General features: G+C 41.7%; 1 protein-coding gene across 1 annotated transcript in view; it reads left to right on the top strand.

Annotated features, from left to right (window-relative positions):
* Positions 1-17,934, top strand: part of LOC125283987 (latent-transforming growth factor beta-binding protein 2-like) — a 93,648-nt gene that overhangs the window by 41,974 nt on the left and 33,740 nt on the right. Inside the window, exons 7-9 of the mRNA XM_048227618.1 lie at positions 1,377-1,660; positions 4,801-4,903; positions 8,968-9,042. Of these exons, the coding sequence (XP_048083575.1) occupies positions 1,377-1,660; positions 4,801-4,903; positions 8,968-9,042 (462 nt within the window). The remainder of the gene's footprint in view (positions 1-1,376; positions 1,661-4,800; positions 4,904-8,967; positions 9,043-17,934) is intronic.

Raw genomic sequence — 17,934 nt, forward strand, 5'->3', positions numbered from 1 at the left:
CTGTAGTATGAGAAACATTTGTCTCATTTGTCCTCAGTGGATGCTTTATGGAATAGTACCCACAAAATTCCATTTGGCTCTTTAACAGTGAGGAGGTGACTCCTGCATGCTGGTATTTTCAGCAAGGTTTTAAAGAAACATATGTCTGTTTTGTTCCTCCACTCACACACTTCTCCTGCCAGAGACATTAACTTGATATTGAAAAGTACTTACACTGACACAAGACTTGAAAAGAGTGTAAAAACACTGAAAGATGCAGAAAAAAGAATTGAAAGAACATTTTAAAAAAAAAAAAAAAAAAAAACAAAGCATTTTTCCCGTGCCCAAAGTTTCTTGCAATAGAAGTTTCAATTTCATTTTTTAATGAATGCCATTTTTACAAAGCCAAACTCTGTTTTGTCTCCAAAGAAAAGGATATCCTCATGATGTGATTCATATGCACAAGACCAGAGGCCAAGGTACTCACAGCTGTCAGGATATCCTTTACCAACCCATGAATACAAGTGTGATATCGCAGTACAGTTACATTAACACTTAATTTTGGCCATATATTCTCTGCCTGAAATAATAGCCCAAACCAGATTCAGCATCAAGAATTGCCTGGTTACAAATACTGCCACTCTGCACTGCAGCCTAGTTGAGTTAGAAAGACTGTTGTGTGCAGTTGCCTGCTTTCACATGAATGTTCTTTTGTACATCCCCATAGGGATGGCATTATACCACTTTTTAATTCCTGATACCACAACTGAGTGTCTGCCAAGGCCCATTCAATATCATCTTTCCCCCTAATTTACAACTAAGCGCTTAATAACACATTTGTCTGGATACATGTTGGAAAGGCCGCAATGCGGTCAGACCAGCTTTCTCGACAAATAATGGCTTAGCCACAATAGGGCCCTTACAGCTATTTACCTACACAACAAATGTTATATTTTTTAAAAAGAATTATAAAAGAAGTGCATTTAGGATGGTATACATATGAGGAATATACAGAGAGAACTTTATCACAATTTACGGAAGACCAAGTAGAGAGAGAAGGCTGAGCCTCGCTGCTTTTCAGTGAACAGCAAAAAAATGTGGTACTCGATGACAAACATGGTCCCAGCTAAACAGTCTCTGTGTTTAAGAATTAAATGAATTAAATTACTTTTATGCAAGTTTCAAAACAACTGATTTCTCTGAAGAGCAAAAAAGACGCTCAAGATATGGTACCGATATCTGACTGTCTATATCACCATCATCAACCAGACTGTAGTGCTGACTTCTTCCCTTTCTCTATGCCTCTCTCTCACACTGTTTGTGTCTCTCTGCTTGTATCTCTGTGTGTGTGTGTGTGTGTGTGTGTGTGTGTGTGTGTGTGTGTTTGTGTGTGACAGCCCATACGCACCTATCAATGGTGAATGTCCACATTCAGCATCCCCCAGAGGCTGAGGTCCAGGTGCATCAGGTGGCTCGGGTCAAGCCAGGTCAGGCTGTGCAGAATCATAGCCGAGATGGGTCATCACACTCTGTGCAGCAGCGCTCTCAGCCTGCCCACGGCAATGACCACAACCTCAACAACGGCCATGGCAATGGCAACGGCAAGACCAGTCCTACAAGGCCCCTCAACAGACAGAATGGACATGTGGGAAGATGCTTTCAGGAGACAGTTGATGGCCAGGTAAGTTCACTTGCATTTGCACTTCCATCTAGTCATTCAGCTGAAGCTTTTAGCCAAAGCCACTTACATGTGAGGAACAACACTCTAGCTACAGTCCAATGGGAGGCCTAAGATTTGACTATTTTACATTTTACAACAACAAATCCAAGATAATTGTGCCGAAGATTTGAATAGAAAATGAGCAGAAGATCCAGGTAGCAGGTACTACAGTAGAACCAGATACTAGTAGGAAAAAGAAAGGAAGTGCCTGATAAGTGTGAGTTGGGTGTGTTAGGGTTGCAAGAGGTGTTAGGAGAGGAGGTAGACCTACTCTGGAAAGAGATTGGTCTATTGGTTGCCTTGAGCTGCCCTGGTTACCTGTGGACTGATGTCTGAGCTGCAAATTCTGTCCAGTTGTTGAAGATAGGTAGGGTTGTGTCCATCAGTCTAGTGAATGTGTCATTCAAGTTTCTGCTAGCTGCATGTATGATTGTAGCATCATCTAAGGTGAAACCATTGTTTTGTGCACTTGCATGTAGAGAAATCTGAGAGAAATTGGTATGTGATGCAAAAGACCCAAAAGACTCACAAAAATCCTTTTTGATAATGAAATGCATCTGTAAATTTACAATTTGAATCACATTTCAAACCATTTCCAAATTGCATTTCATGGGGTTTTGTGTTGACCATACAATCAAAAATAAATTTTGATACAATCTGGATGTGCTAAAGTTGGATTTGGGCTGGCAGTCTATGTCCTCAGCTTTGTTCAGACCAAACTGATGCCCATGCTCCATATGAACTCAACTCACAACATTTTTGTAAAGGTTCTTTAATGACCAACATCAACAACAAGTGACTTTATAATAAAAAAGCTGTCATGAGATTTACAGTTACAGTTTATTACTGTAACTATATCCATACTTTGGGAATGTCCTGTTGGTTAGTTGTTTGGTTTGAGTTTTGTTGGATGTTCCTATGTAAATTTGTTGTGACTTTTATATGATTTTGCTATTAATGATGACATGCACTTTAGGAGGAACTCTCTCCTAAACTGTAATGTAGTAGCACTAGAGACTCACTGTAGACCTCTATAGTCTACTACATTCATTGGCAGATGATTGACAGTAGCCACAACTTATAACTGTACATGGTTTTCCAGTCTCTCATAGCATGGAAGCCCAGAGAGTCCTCAGCTGTTTTAAAAAGTGCTATACCTTTCACCGGAAGCCCGTCTGCCTTCGATTAACACTTTAGCTTGGTATTTACAAGGCCCTGTGCACCCCTGCGGTCTCCTGTTCCTGTGCTTGATGAGAAACGTGTCATGAGTTAGAGCAGAACGGAAGTCACGCTCCACTACACAGAGCAAGGGAAAGGTCCCTGTGTACAAGCAGAGATTGGTCCGAGAAAGAACAGAGTGGACAATAAAATGAGCACGAGAAACAGTGCAGCAGAAAAAAGAGAGAAAACGTTATGCAGCTCGGTAATACAGTACCTGATGTCACCACAATCCATTTTGTGGCTTTGAGTTAATCTACCATAATACAACCCGTGGAAGGACATTTAAGGCTTGGATAAAATTCATCAGTGTGCTTGCCCAGTTCTGTCCTTGACTCCAAAAGAGAGCATCAACTGTGCTTAAGACTTCAACAATTCCTGTCACAGACCAGAGGTGTCCAGAGACTTGTGGGTTTTAATCATTCTTTTAGTGTTAAATTTGAGATACTGTGCCGACAGTAAACACCAGTGTCCTAGTTTTGTGTCAAAACACACTCTCTCTCTCACACACACATACACACACACACACACACACACACACACACACACACACACACACACATATATATATATATATATATATATATATATTGCCTTCCAAAACCCCATAAATTACAACTTGCTTGCTTGGAATGTTTCTGCAGGGATGTCTGACAATAATCTTCACCCAAGTAGTCCAGAGCCCCAAGTGTCCATGCCAGCAGTGGATTGATCTTTGCCAAAGTCTGTTTTGGTCCGTCCTAATTAGACTCAGATGCTCTGCATGCACACACACACACACACACACAGAGCACAATTACTGCTTCTGGAACCTGGTTTCAATGTCGCACAACTCGCCCTACAGCTCAATTGCCGCAACGAGGAGAAGTGACTTATGTGTACACTTAACCCAATGATTGATTTGTGATTTGAATTGTACTTTTATGAATGGAGAACGAAGGCAGAAACCCAGATATACAGATCAAATTTTTTTTTTTTTAAACATTGCGACATGATCGCTCTCGCTCTATAAATCAAGAGCAAAGTTTGGAGGTGTGGAAAATGAGCCATCAGTTGCCAGAGACAGAGATATTTCACTCCCTTACTCACAGCTCTTTTTGGAGCCACATGGAAAAAGACATCTGTTCAAGAAGGTGTAATTGTTTAACAACGCTGATAAAGACGCCTACAGAAAAGACGTTTTGTTTCTTGTCCCTTTTACCCACAACCAACAGTCTAAGTATTTCACTCTCAACTGCAAGCTTTGTGTGTTCTTTTCCTTTTCCTCACATGGTTTATTTATGAAAGTGTTTTCCAAGCACAGAAGAAATGAAAGAAGAGAAAGCCATTCCAAAATGGCAATACAGCAATACCCATCTAAATGTTCCAATACAGGGTTGGCACATACACACACAAGATGCAACAAGACATTTTGTGTGTGAAGTTTATAGACTGGTATATGTTGTGATTGTATGGTCTCACAATACTTTGTCTTATTTCTTTGTCTTGGAAAAAACATTTGCACATATCATGTGCAAAGAATATGACTGTTCAGAAAAAATCAGAAAGATTTCTGTATGTCTGACCCACACATCTCTGGATGTCTGATTTTAAAGTGTTATAGGTGCTTGATAAAAAATGTACAGGATCCTCATTTGTTGGGGTGTGTGTGTGTGTGTGTGTGTGTGTGTGTGTGTGTGTGTGTGTGGGTGTGTGTGTGTGTGTGTGTGTGTGTGTGTGTGTGTGTGTGTGTGTGTGTGTGTGTGTGTGTATGTGTGTGTGTGTGTGTGTGTGTGTGTGTGTGTGTGTGTGTGTGTGTGTGTGTGTGTGTGTGTGTGTGGTGGTTGTTGTTGTTGTTGTTTTGTCATTTGATGTTGTGTTATTTGTGTGCATGTGCGCTGCAGTGCGGGAAGCCCCTCCCAGGTCTGACCAAGCAAGACGACTGCTGTGGAAGCGTGGGAGCGTCGTGGGGACTCAATAAGTGCACCGAGTGTCCAAGCAAACCAGGTAACATCAACAGACACATACAGTACTCTCAGAAACAGACAAATATTCAAACATTCTTACGCACAGTACACTCAGAAACAGATACATATTCAAGCACTCTTACACGCACAGTCTTACATATTTCTTATCACATATATTTGTATGTTGAATAAAAAAAACAGGCAACCTCTGCAGATATTGTAGACAGAACCTGTGCAAACACAATCTACCTTCTCTCCATACCTGCCATCACTACTTGATTCAACCCTCAGAGACATACACATATTTACCATAACCCATCTAAAGCTGGTTCTCATCTCCGATCTGATTGAATGTTGAGTGAAAGGGTAAGTAGAGTGTAAGTAAACAGCATACCACACTTGATTATTTTGCATTCCACTCACTGTATATTTAGATTAGAGCTTTTAGTTGCACTGCTCTCCTAATCCAGCTGCTCCTGGGCCACTGCAATAGCCAGGGTGTACTTTTGGCTTTCTAGAAAAAAAAAGACATTTGGGTATATTTCTAGACACCAAATAAGGCACCAAATAAAAACATATGTGTTCCATGAATAACAGGGCTGGCTAGGAGCGCGTAGACTTTGCGACACTCTTGTTCTAATAGCAAAGCAATCAGAGTTCCTATGTTTCTTCAACTTTGTGGTTCTTTTAAACAAAACACAGCTCTGCATCTGCCCTAAGGTTTCTTGCTTCATACTAATGCTCACCAGAAAGGAAGTGCTCTGACAAAATACAAAATACAAATTTACTGTCTTGTATCACTTCATGAAAGAACTTATTCCCCTGACCAGGCAAACCACATCGGACATTTTCCCAAATCTTACGTAAGAAGTGAGACTAGAGTGCTTGCGTTTGATACCCAGCCTGTGTCTGTGAAAAAAAACTCAATTCAAACTACAGCCAATTCACTATTTTAAGCAGATTGCACTAGTACATCTCAATGGAATGGAATGGTGTATGTCAAATGGTTGATGTAATGGAGCTGATGACTGCAAAGAGAACTTGTCAGCCTGTCTCACATAAGACCTAATGGCAGAAGGATCTAATACATCACTTGCTCAGATTCCATACAATCCTACAGTTTAATCAGAACCAGACACGATAGACAAGACAATACTCTCCCTGGTCCTCTTGCCTTTGGACCAAATGGAGAGCTGTTTCAAGTGGACCACACATCTTCTATGTACAAAGAAAATCACAATTATGTCAAAGCTAGCAGCTTTATCTATCTATCTTTACAAACAAGGTTACGTTTTGTTTCAAGAGGCTCAAAATTAAACCTTCTTGAAATGTACTTATTTAAGTTTAATATACATTTGTTGAAGGATAATAAATTGGCTCATGGCAACTGGGGTCATGTATCCTTCCAATACTGGGTGTGAGATGGAGGGGAGTTTTTTGCACTTATGTTTTTTAAGTTCACAGACATTTGGGTGATCTCAAGCACTTACTCTGACCGTGAAATTATCCTTTTAGGGATTTCATCGTGCCATTGCCTGACGTTATTCTTGGCATTTTGAGTTGACAGGAAATATGCATAAAGAAATAGCATTACACACTTACAAACTTAGGTGGTTAGAAAGTATTCATATGCCTCATATTGATTGACACAGATGTATACAGCTTTATTCAGCTCATAAAGTGCAAAGATGGCATTACAGCATGACATTACTTAATGTGTAATAAAGTCTCTGGATAGTGGCAATGGTGATGTCAATGATAAGGGGAGCTTTGTAATGCATTATGATACTTAAAACTGTAAACTGACTCATATAATAATACTGTGACACTTTATGCATTGTATAAAGTTATACAGACATATGTCCATCATTATGAGGATTTTATAACCCTTTATGAACGTGTTATAAAGCTTTATAGATGCTGGATTCAAAAGTGTGCAGTACATCAACTAAATCACAAAGCCTATTACAGACCAGAGCTTGCTTACACACAAGCTTGTGTTATTTGTGTTTCCTCTGTTATTCTTCCACTAGAAAGATTGCTAGCTCTTTGATACCAAGAACTGCTTCTAGCAGCATGGCCTACAGAACGGGCTGTTTACGCTGTAGCCTAGCTGCAGCACACACAACCAGACTAAACACATCAACCAGAGGCAGTAGCTGAAGCACTCTCTCTCTGGCTGCAGCACATCCAGATCAGTGGTCAGAGATATGTATGAAGTCACCGTCAAAACCAGGTCACTATTTTATAGACACAAATTTGACATTATGGTTTTGTGCAGAACTTTTTTATAGACACTGATACCTGAAGTAGTTTCAAAAGGAACTGTTTGACATGCATACTTGGAGACATCTGCACAGGCACAGAGATAGTCTCTATCTATCTGTTTTCGTTCAACTCTGATGTCTTGAGTGAAAGGGTTACCTAAGCATGTCATGATTCTATCCGCTTGGACCACATGTTCCCTGACTGGCCCTCCACGGCCATTTCCCGGCACTCATAAGAGATGACCCACTGCTGCACCTAGGGGCAGATTTCTCAGTCTGTAACACCAAGGAAAATCCTCTGCCATAAGCTGTCTGTGGTTCAGGGACACAGGGAGGCGTCCTGGGGCAACGTCGCTGAGCCTCCTCGAGTCCCCATAAATCAGGCCTCTCACTGGAGCAATTGCTCACAAGTTGCTTACTGCTCCCTTGGGTGAATAGGGTCAGCATGATCTCACACACCCTTTTATCACTTCTCCGCTCCCCACCCCTTTCCTGTCCTTTTCTGTGGAATATTTTGTTGGGGACAGGGGGGTGTTATGAGTTGCCGAACGCTTATTTGACAATCACACACAATTCAATTATGCTCCCAAGAGGGGCGAAGTTGGGCTTGCCACGTTATGCCGTGTGGTAAGGGAAATTGAAAAACTACAGTTAACAGACCACATACATAATACAATATGAACCACATAAAAAAAAACAGAGCCATATATCTCCTTGATGAGGAGGATGTTACAGTATGCTACGTTATGCTACTGGAAAAAAAGATCATTGAAACACTCTGTGCTGAGACGTCTGCTCTAGTCTGGTGTGTGCACGTAGGCTGCCTGACATGTCTGTGAAAGACTAAATAAGATGTGTGGCTAAAGCTAGCTGTGGGTGTATGTTCACTGTATACTGTACATGTCATAGTGTTAGGATGTAGGATCAAGATGACTTTAAGCCACACTTTGCTGAGAAAGTATTTCCTTTTTTATTTTGCTTATTTTAAGTCAAAGTTTATAATAGATTGTGAACCATTTCTCTACACATAAAACATTATTGTTACCTTTTGCTTATATTTTAGTGTAAATAAGTGGTTAGAGCTTCAACATCAGGGCCAAGACCCAGTTACTACTGTCTTGTCTAGCTCCAACATTAATGCTGATTCTAGTCAGAATGCTTTGTCTGGCTCTCTTTAAAACAGCAAGTCACTCCATTGAAATGAGTCTGGGGAATTTCTGGTGGGTGACGAGCATAGCATATTTTGACGTGATTAGTTATGACCTTTGACCCACTGACACAGGGGTTTCCCGCATGTGACCACCTCATGTGCCATGATTTATCAGGAATTCCAAACAGGATTGTTTTAACCACCAAAATGTCCTTCCAGAGGTCAGGTGTCTAGGTCCTTCGCACAGTATATACATATATTATTATATTACATTATGATGATGGAAAGACGTGTCAGGAGACTGTCAAAAAGATCAAATAAAGATCATTGAGTGAAATTTCAAGCTGCTTTTCTTGAGGAGAGGGCTATATATTCACATATTAGACATTTTCATAGACTTAGACAAAGATTTTTTTCTCATTACACAAACGTCTGCCATTTAAAGATAGTTCCAATAATATTGTTATGTGACACAGGAGATATTCTCTGTTTAAAGCATGTGAGATGTTCTTAGCACATCTGAGCATGCTCTTGTTATGAAGAGTGTTCCATGGTTGGCTCATATCCTTCGTACAAATCTTAGATTGATTGTTTTGTTTGGTTTTGTTATGTTTGGTTTTGGTTTGGTTTTGTTTGTTGTTGTAGACTGGAGCTAGCTAACCCTAATTCCTTGTTTCTCTTCACCAGCCTATGCAGTCATTGCCAACGGCCAAGTGGAATGTCCCAAAGGATTCAAGAGACTGAACAGTACTCATTGTCAGGGTAAGTATATTGGGGTTCATCCATAACTTTGCAAGGATCATCCAATTCCAGTTGCTGATTTGTTCTACATAAGTACATTAAGGAATGCTAATGCTAAAGGAATCATACAGCAGGAAATCATTGCTGTTTCTTGTTGGAAATAAGATATAATAATAAGCTTTATTTGTATAGCACCTTTCATACACAGAATGCAGCTCAAAGTGCTTTACATTTGAAGCATGTAACACAATAATAGTCAGTCAGTCAATATCAATCACTTTTCTTCATTGCTGGGGTTGTTTATGATCCACTCAGCAACATATCAAAAATATAGAAAATGACGTCATAAGACTGGCAGCCTTAACCCTCTTACCCCCCACAAGCACGCCATATGGCAACTGTGGCAAGGAAAAACTCCCATATTCCAGGAAGAAACCTTGAGCAGAACCTGACTTAATAGGGGGAGCCCATCTGCTTCTGGCTGGCTGCGCCCTCCAATAGCAGCAGATGTAGAATAATCTGAAAAAGTAGTCTACAGGATAAGATGAGTTAACTAAAAGCTTTCCTGTACAGGTATGTTTTCAGATCTTTTTTAAAAATATTTACTGAACTCGCTGTACAGATGTACAGAGGCAGGGTGTTCCATAGTTTGGGGGCATAATGGATAAAAGCAGCTTCTCCACTTTGTTTGTGGAGCACTTTGGGTACGATTAAAAGATTAGAATTGGATGATCTAAGTTTCCTTTGTGGTTGATAAGATATTAAAAGCTCAGAGATATATGAAGGTGCTATGCCATTCAGAGCTTTGTAAGTAATTAACATAACCTTAAAATCAATTCTATAGGAAATAGGGAGCCAGTGCAGTTCAGCCAACACAGGGGTGATGTGTTCTCTCTTCTTAGTCTTAGTTAAAAGTCTAGCCGCAGAGTTCTGTATGAGTGCCAATTTCTTTAGATGTTTTTTGGGAAGACCAGTGAAAAGTGCATTGCAGTAGTCTAACCTGCTAGTGATAAAGGCGTGAATTAGTTTTTCTGCATCTTGTTGAGTTAAAAAGGGCCGCACTTTGGCAATGTTTTTCAAGTGGAAATAGACTGTCTGAGTAACTTTACTGATATGGGGCTTAAAACTTAACTCTGCATCTAAGATGACACCGAGGCTTGTTACTTTTGGTTTGACCTGGTGCGCCAAGTTCCCCAGATTACTAAGAATAATATCTCGCTTTAGTTTTGGTCCAACCAAAAGTACCTCTGTTTTGTCATCATTTAGTTTCAAAAAATTGTTGCTCATCCACTGATTAATGGAGGTTAGGCATGCATTGAGGGAGCAAAGGCCATCTGGGTTAGTTGGCTCCACAGAAATATACAATTGGGTATCATCTGCGTAGCTGTGGAAGTTTACATTATGCTGACTTATGACGTTTCCCAATGGAAGCATATATAGAGAAAATAGCAGAGGACCAAGGCAGCTTCCCTGGGCCACACCAAAAGGCAAGTCATGTTTTTCAGATACATGATCTCCTAGACTGATATAAAAATCTCTGCCAGTAATGTAGGTTTGAAACCAGTTTAGAGCATTATCAGAGAGACCCACCCACTTCGCAAGGCGGTGAACTAGGATGCTATGATCAATGGTGTCAAATGCCGCACTCAAATCCAGAAGAATAAGGATTGAGACTTTGTTTGAGTCAGTAGCCAGTCTGAGATCATTGACTATTTTTACTAGAGCCGTTTCTGTGCTGTGATTTGATCTAAAACCTGATTGGAATTTTTCAAGGATACTGTTTTCGTTGAGGAAGGTATTTAACTGATTACAAACAACTTTTTCAAGTACTTTGCTCAAGAACGGTAGATTTGATATAGGCCTGTAGTTGCTCAGATTGGTATGGTCAAGATTTGACTTTTTAAGTAAAGGTTTCACAACAGCGGTTTTAAAAGCAGTTGGAAATATACCTGTTTCTAATGAGGTATATATTACCTTGAGAATAAAGGGAGCTAAGCTATCATATACTTTTTTGAGGAATCTAGTAGGGATTGGATCTAAAACACATGTTGAGGAGCCGGTTTGAGTTATAATTTTACCAAGCTCAGATTGAGTAATAGTGCTAAAGGACCTTAATTTTGGGGGGCTGTTTTTGGGTGTACTATCAACCATATTACTTGTGTTACCAATAGCCTCCCTTATAGAAATGACTTTGTTTTTGAAGAAGTCTGCAAATTCTTCGCATCTTAGAGAGGATGCCTGACTGAGTGTATCAAAAGGTGTTTGATGCAATAGCCTATCAATGGTAGAGAACAACACCCTAGAGTTTCCACTGTTTTCAGCAATTACCTTAGAGAAGTGGTTCCTCCTCTCATTCCAAATAGCTCTATTATAATTTGCTATTTTTTCTTTTAGAATGGCACGGTGAACCTGTAACTTAGTTTTTCTCCATGTTCTCTCAGCTTTTCTACATGATCTTTTTAGATCATGGATATTTTCGTTCATCCAAGGTGTCAGTTTGCTACAGGGCCTTTTTTTAGTCTTTAAGGGTGCCACTCTGTCAAGCAGAGCGCCTAATTCACGATTGAGAGCCTCTACCATTTGATCAATGGGATGATGTAAAATATCTAAATTTATGGAGTCTATAAGAGCTATGAACTGCTGTTCTGCTCTAATGTCCAAGAGTCGCGATTTGATTGCAATTTCGGGATGAATTTTTGGAGTATGTAGTACTATATTAAAAGATACACAATGATGATCAGACATATTTGCCAATGTGATTATGGGAAACACACCAGGCTTTTCAAAGTGGACTTTTCAAAGTGCACTTTTCTCATTGTCAAAGTGACAATTAGAAAAGTGCACTTACTTTTAATGAAACGCTCCCTCCGCGGTTAACTTTGGACTACCCATAGCAATCTATATTAATAAGATCAGCAAACTATCAATACACCTGGAGGATGCACAGCCAGTAAAAGAAATGGACCCCATAGACTTCAATAGAGACAAGCGAAGTCAATTTGAACCCTAAGGTGAAGCCTTATTGTACTGCACATCCTCAGTGTGAGAGTGATAACACGTGACGTTAAGCAACGGACTGAAACACAGTAAGTCTTCTGGTAGCCGCGCTAAGAAAATTGATATTTTCAGAGTGAAGTTGAGTGTCGTCCGAGTGATCTGAGTTCGAGTACAGCTTGAGGTAGGTGATTTGTTCAGACATAATGCCAACCCAACAAAACATCACTTCATTGTTTTTTTACCCTCGATGCTTTCCTAAATAGATTACCTGTGGACTTTCCCTTAGACTGCCTTCAGTTTCTTATCCAGAAAATATGGTGACTGAAAGTCGCATGCTCATGACATCATTTTAGCATGGGTTTTCAGAAAAAGTTTATTATGGAGCCATAAGGTGAGATACAAGGTTATAATAATAATAATAATAATAATAATAATAATAATAATAACTTGGTTTTATATAGCGCCTTTCAAGTAACTCAAGGTCGCTTTACAAAAGGAGATAGGGCAGGGGAATAGAGGGGAGAAGAGAGGAGAGAGTCCTTGCCAGAGGACCTCAGAGACCTTGGCTGGGAGTGATGCTGGATGAGATCAGAGAGGTACTGGGGAGCAAGAGCATTGAGGGATTTGTATGTAAGGAGTAAGATTTTGTAGGTGATGCGTGACTTCACCGGGAGCCAGTGAAGCTGCTTGAGTGTGGGGGTAATGTGTTGCCATCGCTTTGTGTGTGTGTGAGGATCCTGGCAGCCGAGTTTTGGACAAGCTGCAGCTTGTCCAGTGCTTTGGTGGGAAGACCATACTGTACAGTAAAGGACACCGTTACAGTAGTCCAGATGGGAGGTGATGAAGGCATGTGTCAGAGTCGCCACAACAGTGTCTGACAGTGAGAGCCGGAGTCTGCAGATGTTTTTGAGGTGGAAGAAGGCGGATTTGGTGATGTTACTGATGTGAGCTTGGAGTGAGAGGTTGCAGTCCAGAGTCACACCCAAGTTATGCACTTCTTGGGAGGGCCTGATGGTAAAGCCATCTACGTTCAATAAGACGTCCCCAACTTTCTTGGACAGAGACGGAGGGGCCACCACTATGAGCTCTGTCTTGTTGTTGTTGAGTTTGAGCAGGTTGGTGGCCATCCAAGTCTTTATGTCATGCAGGCAGTGAACTAGTGATAGGGGAGGGAGATTGGTAGATGGTTTAGCGCTAATGTAGAGCTGGGTGTCGTCAGCATAGCAGTGGAAACTGAGCCCATGCTGACGGATGATCTGGCCGAGAGGGAGCATATAGATGGTGAACAGCAGGAGGCCAAGCACTGAGCCTTGGGGCACGCCGTGGTTTACTGGAGCTGGGGTCGAGTTGGAATCCTTGATAGTGATGTATTGCGTACTAGTGAAGAGGTAGGAGTGAAACCAGGAGAGAGCGGAGTCAGAGAGTCCTAAGTGTTCATGAAGACGGTGAAGCAAGATGGTATGGGAGACTGTGTCAAAAGCTGCAGATAGGTCTAGGAGGATGAGAAGGCTGATGAGGCCGTTGTCTGCAGCTATGAGGAGGTCGTTCATGATCTTAATGAGCGCTGTCTCCGTGCTGTGGTGGGGTCGAAAGCCAGATTGGAGGGGTTCATAGAGGTTATGGTGGGACATGTGGTGTTGAAGTTGGGCAGCCACCGCTTTTTCCAGGATCTTGCTGAGGAAGGGTAGGTTGGAGATTGGGCGGTAATTTCCAGGATTGTCAGGGTCCAGGCTGGGTTTTTTGAGGGTGGGAATGGCCACAGCCGTTTTAAAACTAGATGGCACCACACCAGATGTGAGAGAGGTGTTAATAATGTCGGTCATGGTAGGGCAAAGTGTGGGCAGACACGCCTTTACCAGGGCCGTGGGCATGGGGTCCAGTTTGCTAGAGGTGGATTTAGCTTTTGACACAAGATCCATGACCTGGTCATTACTGAGTGGTGAGAATGAGGAGAGAGAGCACTGATGTGGATGAGCAGAAGAGGTGGAGTTGCAGTCCTTCAGGTGAAAGGCGGGTGGACATGGGGCGCCTGTCTGACGGAGCTGCAGGTGGATGTCGTCCACTTTCTGCTGGAAGAAAGTTTGGAACTTGCAGCAGAGTTCTGCAGCATCTGATGGTTGGGGTGGATCTGGAGGGCGGAAGAGACGGTTTACAGTTGAGAAGAGCTGCTTTGGTTGATTCTGGTGTTTACTGATGAGAGTGGAGTAGTACAGAGTTTTAGCCCTGGAGAGAGCCTTTTTGTAATTCCCCACATGATCTTTGTAGGCCTCTTGATGTACAACCAGTCCAGATTTTTTGTACAGCCTTTCAAGCAGGCTCCCAGCTGCCTTCAGATGGCGGAGCTCAGGAGTGAACCAAGGCGCGGGCTGGCTGAAAGTGACGGACCGAGTCTTCAGGGGGGCTACAGCATCCAGACTGTGAGAGAGAGCTTTGTTGTAGTGCTCAGTAAAGGCATCCACAGAGTAGCTGGAGGGGTGGGAGGCAAGATGTTCTGCCAGAATGCTCGACAGTACAGGTGTGGATATGCGCTTGATGTTCCTGAACGTGATTGTTCGATTCACACGCAGTCTGGGTGGGAGCTCAGGTACCGAGAAGAGGATGGCACGGTGATCTGAGACAGCTAGGTCCAGGCATTGGAGATTGAGGGGAGTTATGCCAGTGGAGCAGACTAAATCCAAGGTGTGGCCTTTGTCATGTGTGGGGCCATGTACATGCTGTGTTATGTTTAAACACTCATGACGTCAGTCACACAATGTTGTATTACTCTGAAAATATAAATGGTTCATATAAATGCTTAAAACGCTTCAGATGTAAAGTTATTCGCCGACAGATGACACCAAAATGAATGGGGGTCAATGGAATGCTAACTCCAGGTGAAGCCTTATTAGCCTCAGAGCCTCCAATAGGGAGTCCGCTTTCCGAACGTTCGCTTACCTATTAACACAAAATATGTTCAAAAAATAATACAGTTGACATTGCTGCTTAGTTTTATTGTCTCTGTTAATGCATATGACTAACTCACAATAGACTTGAATTCACAAAGTTGCAATTGCAGGAGCAGCCAGTTCAACTTACAAGAAACCCAACAACCTGCACACAGCAATGTCCTTGTCTGACCAGTGAGCCACCTGATTTCGTTCCTCTTGGAATTCCCAGTTCCCTTTACGGTACTTTAAAGTAATTCTTGTGTTGGCCGATCTGCCAGCAGGAGCCACAGCTGGATGTATGAAAAATCGATGTTTGACCTATCCCAGTCTCCCGCCAGTGCTGTATTTCTCCAAGATTTGATTTGCAAGACTAAGCAATAGTATTTGTTAAATTATGTAAGTTACATTTACATTAACATGTAGAGATTTAGCCATTCATGGGAGCCCATCTCTTTGTCCTCCTGTCATAACATCTCTGCATTTATTGTCCATCGGTTTTACATTCACAAATAATCCATCAGGCCCTTATAAAAAGAAACAAACATGAATAACGTTAGGGTGCATGCAATTACATTTGCAAAGGTCAGAGTTCGCTTACCAAGATGCCGTCCCTAGGGTTGTTAATTTAATGGGCCAAGTGAGATCGTAATGGGAGCTGACACAGTAGGCCATGATAATAGCTGCTATTTTGTGGTTTTCTTGGATTGAAGGGGAGGGTATGTCGCAAGTAGTACAGGCCCTCATTAAACCCGTCTGTTGGGACTGTTGCATAATTAACAGATTATCATCTGCTTGTTTGTGAGAACAAAATGTGGCTCTCAACAGTGCATTGCAGATCTGCTGCCTCATTATGTCCTCAGAGTCCCCTATACGTTTCTAGCTTCGACATTCTAGCTTCAATTGACTATATTTTTTTTGTGATTTGGATTGACAGCAACATTGACATTCTGGAGTGCAGCATTTTGATCGAAGTAATTTGTTTCGAAATACAACCAGAAATTATATTCACATCTCAATGAATGTATGTTTTTAAGAGGATTTCAAAAGGGTATTTCATTAATCATATCCATGATAGTTTCACTTCATCTAGATGTATGGGAGTATCATGGCTGCTCAGTTTTGAATCATGCCTTCGTAAGGACAGGTGTTTATTAAGGGACATGGTCAAAAAATGATTTCCAAGGCTACCAACAAAGCTTGAAAGCTAAAAACATAGCGTTGCCTTAGTTTGCTCCGTCTAATCATTTCAAGATGTGGCCATGCCTCCCTTAACCTGAGCAGAGTATGGAGAGAAAACTCTGACCCTACAGGACTGCATTTCTTGAGCATCGGTCATGATTATTCATTTAGGGCAAAAACATTGTTGCTTTACTGCCTGCAGGAATTGGGGAATTTGGAAGAGCCTAATGTATCAGCCAGCATGTGAGGAGCGAATTGGATTTGGGTCTGGTCATGTCAGGCTGTGGAATCCCACAGGTTCATTCAATAACACTCTCTATTACACAACTGTAACCTACTTTTAAAAAAAAAAAAAACACATTAAAACCCTACAATTCAAAAGTGACCAAAACAGAATTTGACTAAGGTTTACTTTTGTCGGTCCATATGTGACAGAAAAAAAATGCTTTCTAATGCCACATTTCGGTTTCACAATAAATCTCCATAAACAAAAGACTTTACGCAGCATAGCATAGCATACCACAATAGAGCAGGTCTACCACAGCATCACCTACCGTAAATAAGCCTGAAGTCATCGTGACTCAGACGCCCCAAATTACTGGGAACAGCTCACATTTCCCATCAGGGGGCCCAACACAAAACAAATGACACATGACTCAGATTCATTGGTATGACTACAAACGTGTGATGTCCAGCCACTTGTGAAGTTCCAAGCTTCAAGGCAAGGAAAGTGGACAGGACCTAATGATTCACTAATTGTTTAATGGATGAGAGACCCACAGGCCCCTGAAGCAGCAGTGTGATTCAGTAGCTGAAAAAAGCCCTCTGCTCTCTGCATCCCACGACTCAGGAAGAGTGAGGGAAACATGGAAGCACTCAGTGCTGCTTTTGCATCGTGCCATGCACTGTGTTATGAGGGGAGGAGAGCAGGCACACATCAGGCTTTTACGTAAGCAATAGAGTCTGTGACCTTGGAGGCTAAGTGTTGGGAAAATGACACTCTACAGGCATGGATGCTTGTGCTAATGTCAAACACACATTTGTTTCTTGCTCATATCATTGCTATGCGGACGACACTCAACTTTACCTATCTTTCCCACCTGAGGACTCTAGCATTTCCCATCGTAGTTATGCATGCCTTACGGATATTTCAGTCTGGATGAAAGATCGCCACCTTCAGCTTAATCTCTCAAAAACAGAGCTTTTGATGTTTCCAGCTAAAACAGCTATTCCCCAACAGATTAACGTCCAGCTTGACTCATCTTCACTGACCCCAACTAGATCAGCATGTAACCTAGGCGTCGTAATTGATGAGCGACTTAACTTCTCTGAGCATGTAGCCTCAATTGCAAAATCATGTCGGTTTATCCTTTACAACATTAGGAAGATCAGACCTTATCTGACACAAGATTCCACACAACTTCTTGAGCAGGCCATGGTTAGCTCCAAGCTGGACTATTGTAATTCACTGTTAGCTGGCCTACCTGCTTGTGTAGTAAGATCGTTACAACTGATTCAGAATGCTGCAGCACGCCTGGTCTTCAATCAGCCAAAGAGGACACATGTAACCCCTCTCCTAGTTACTCTCCACTGGCTCCCTAAAGTGGCCAGAATTAGATTTAAATCTCTCACTTTGGCCTATAGGACACTGACTGGATCGCTCCCTGCTATCTTAATTCAATGATCAAGATATATACCCCCAACCTCCCACTGCAGTCTTGATGAGTGTCTGTTGTGTCGACCAGCCATAAACGCTAGGTCAAATTCAAGACTCTTTTCCTCAGTGGTTCCATGTTGGTGGAATGAGTTG

The sequence above is a fragment of the Alosa alosa genome, chromosome 19, assembly GCF_017589495.1.
Source record: "Alosa alosa isolate M-15738 ecotype Scorff River chromosome 19, AALO_Geno_1.1, whole genome shotgun sequence".
NCBI lineage: Eukaryota > Metazoa > Chordata > Actinopteri > Clupeiformes > Clupeidae > Alosa > Alosa alosa.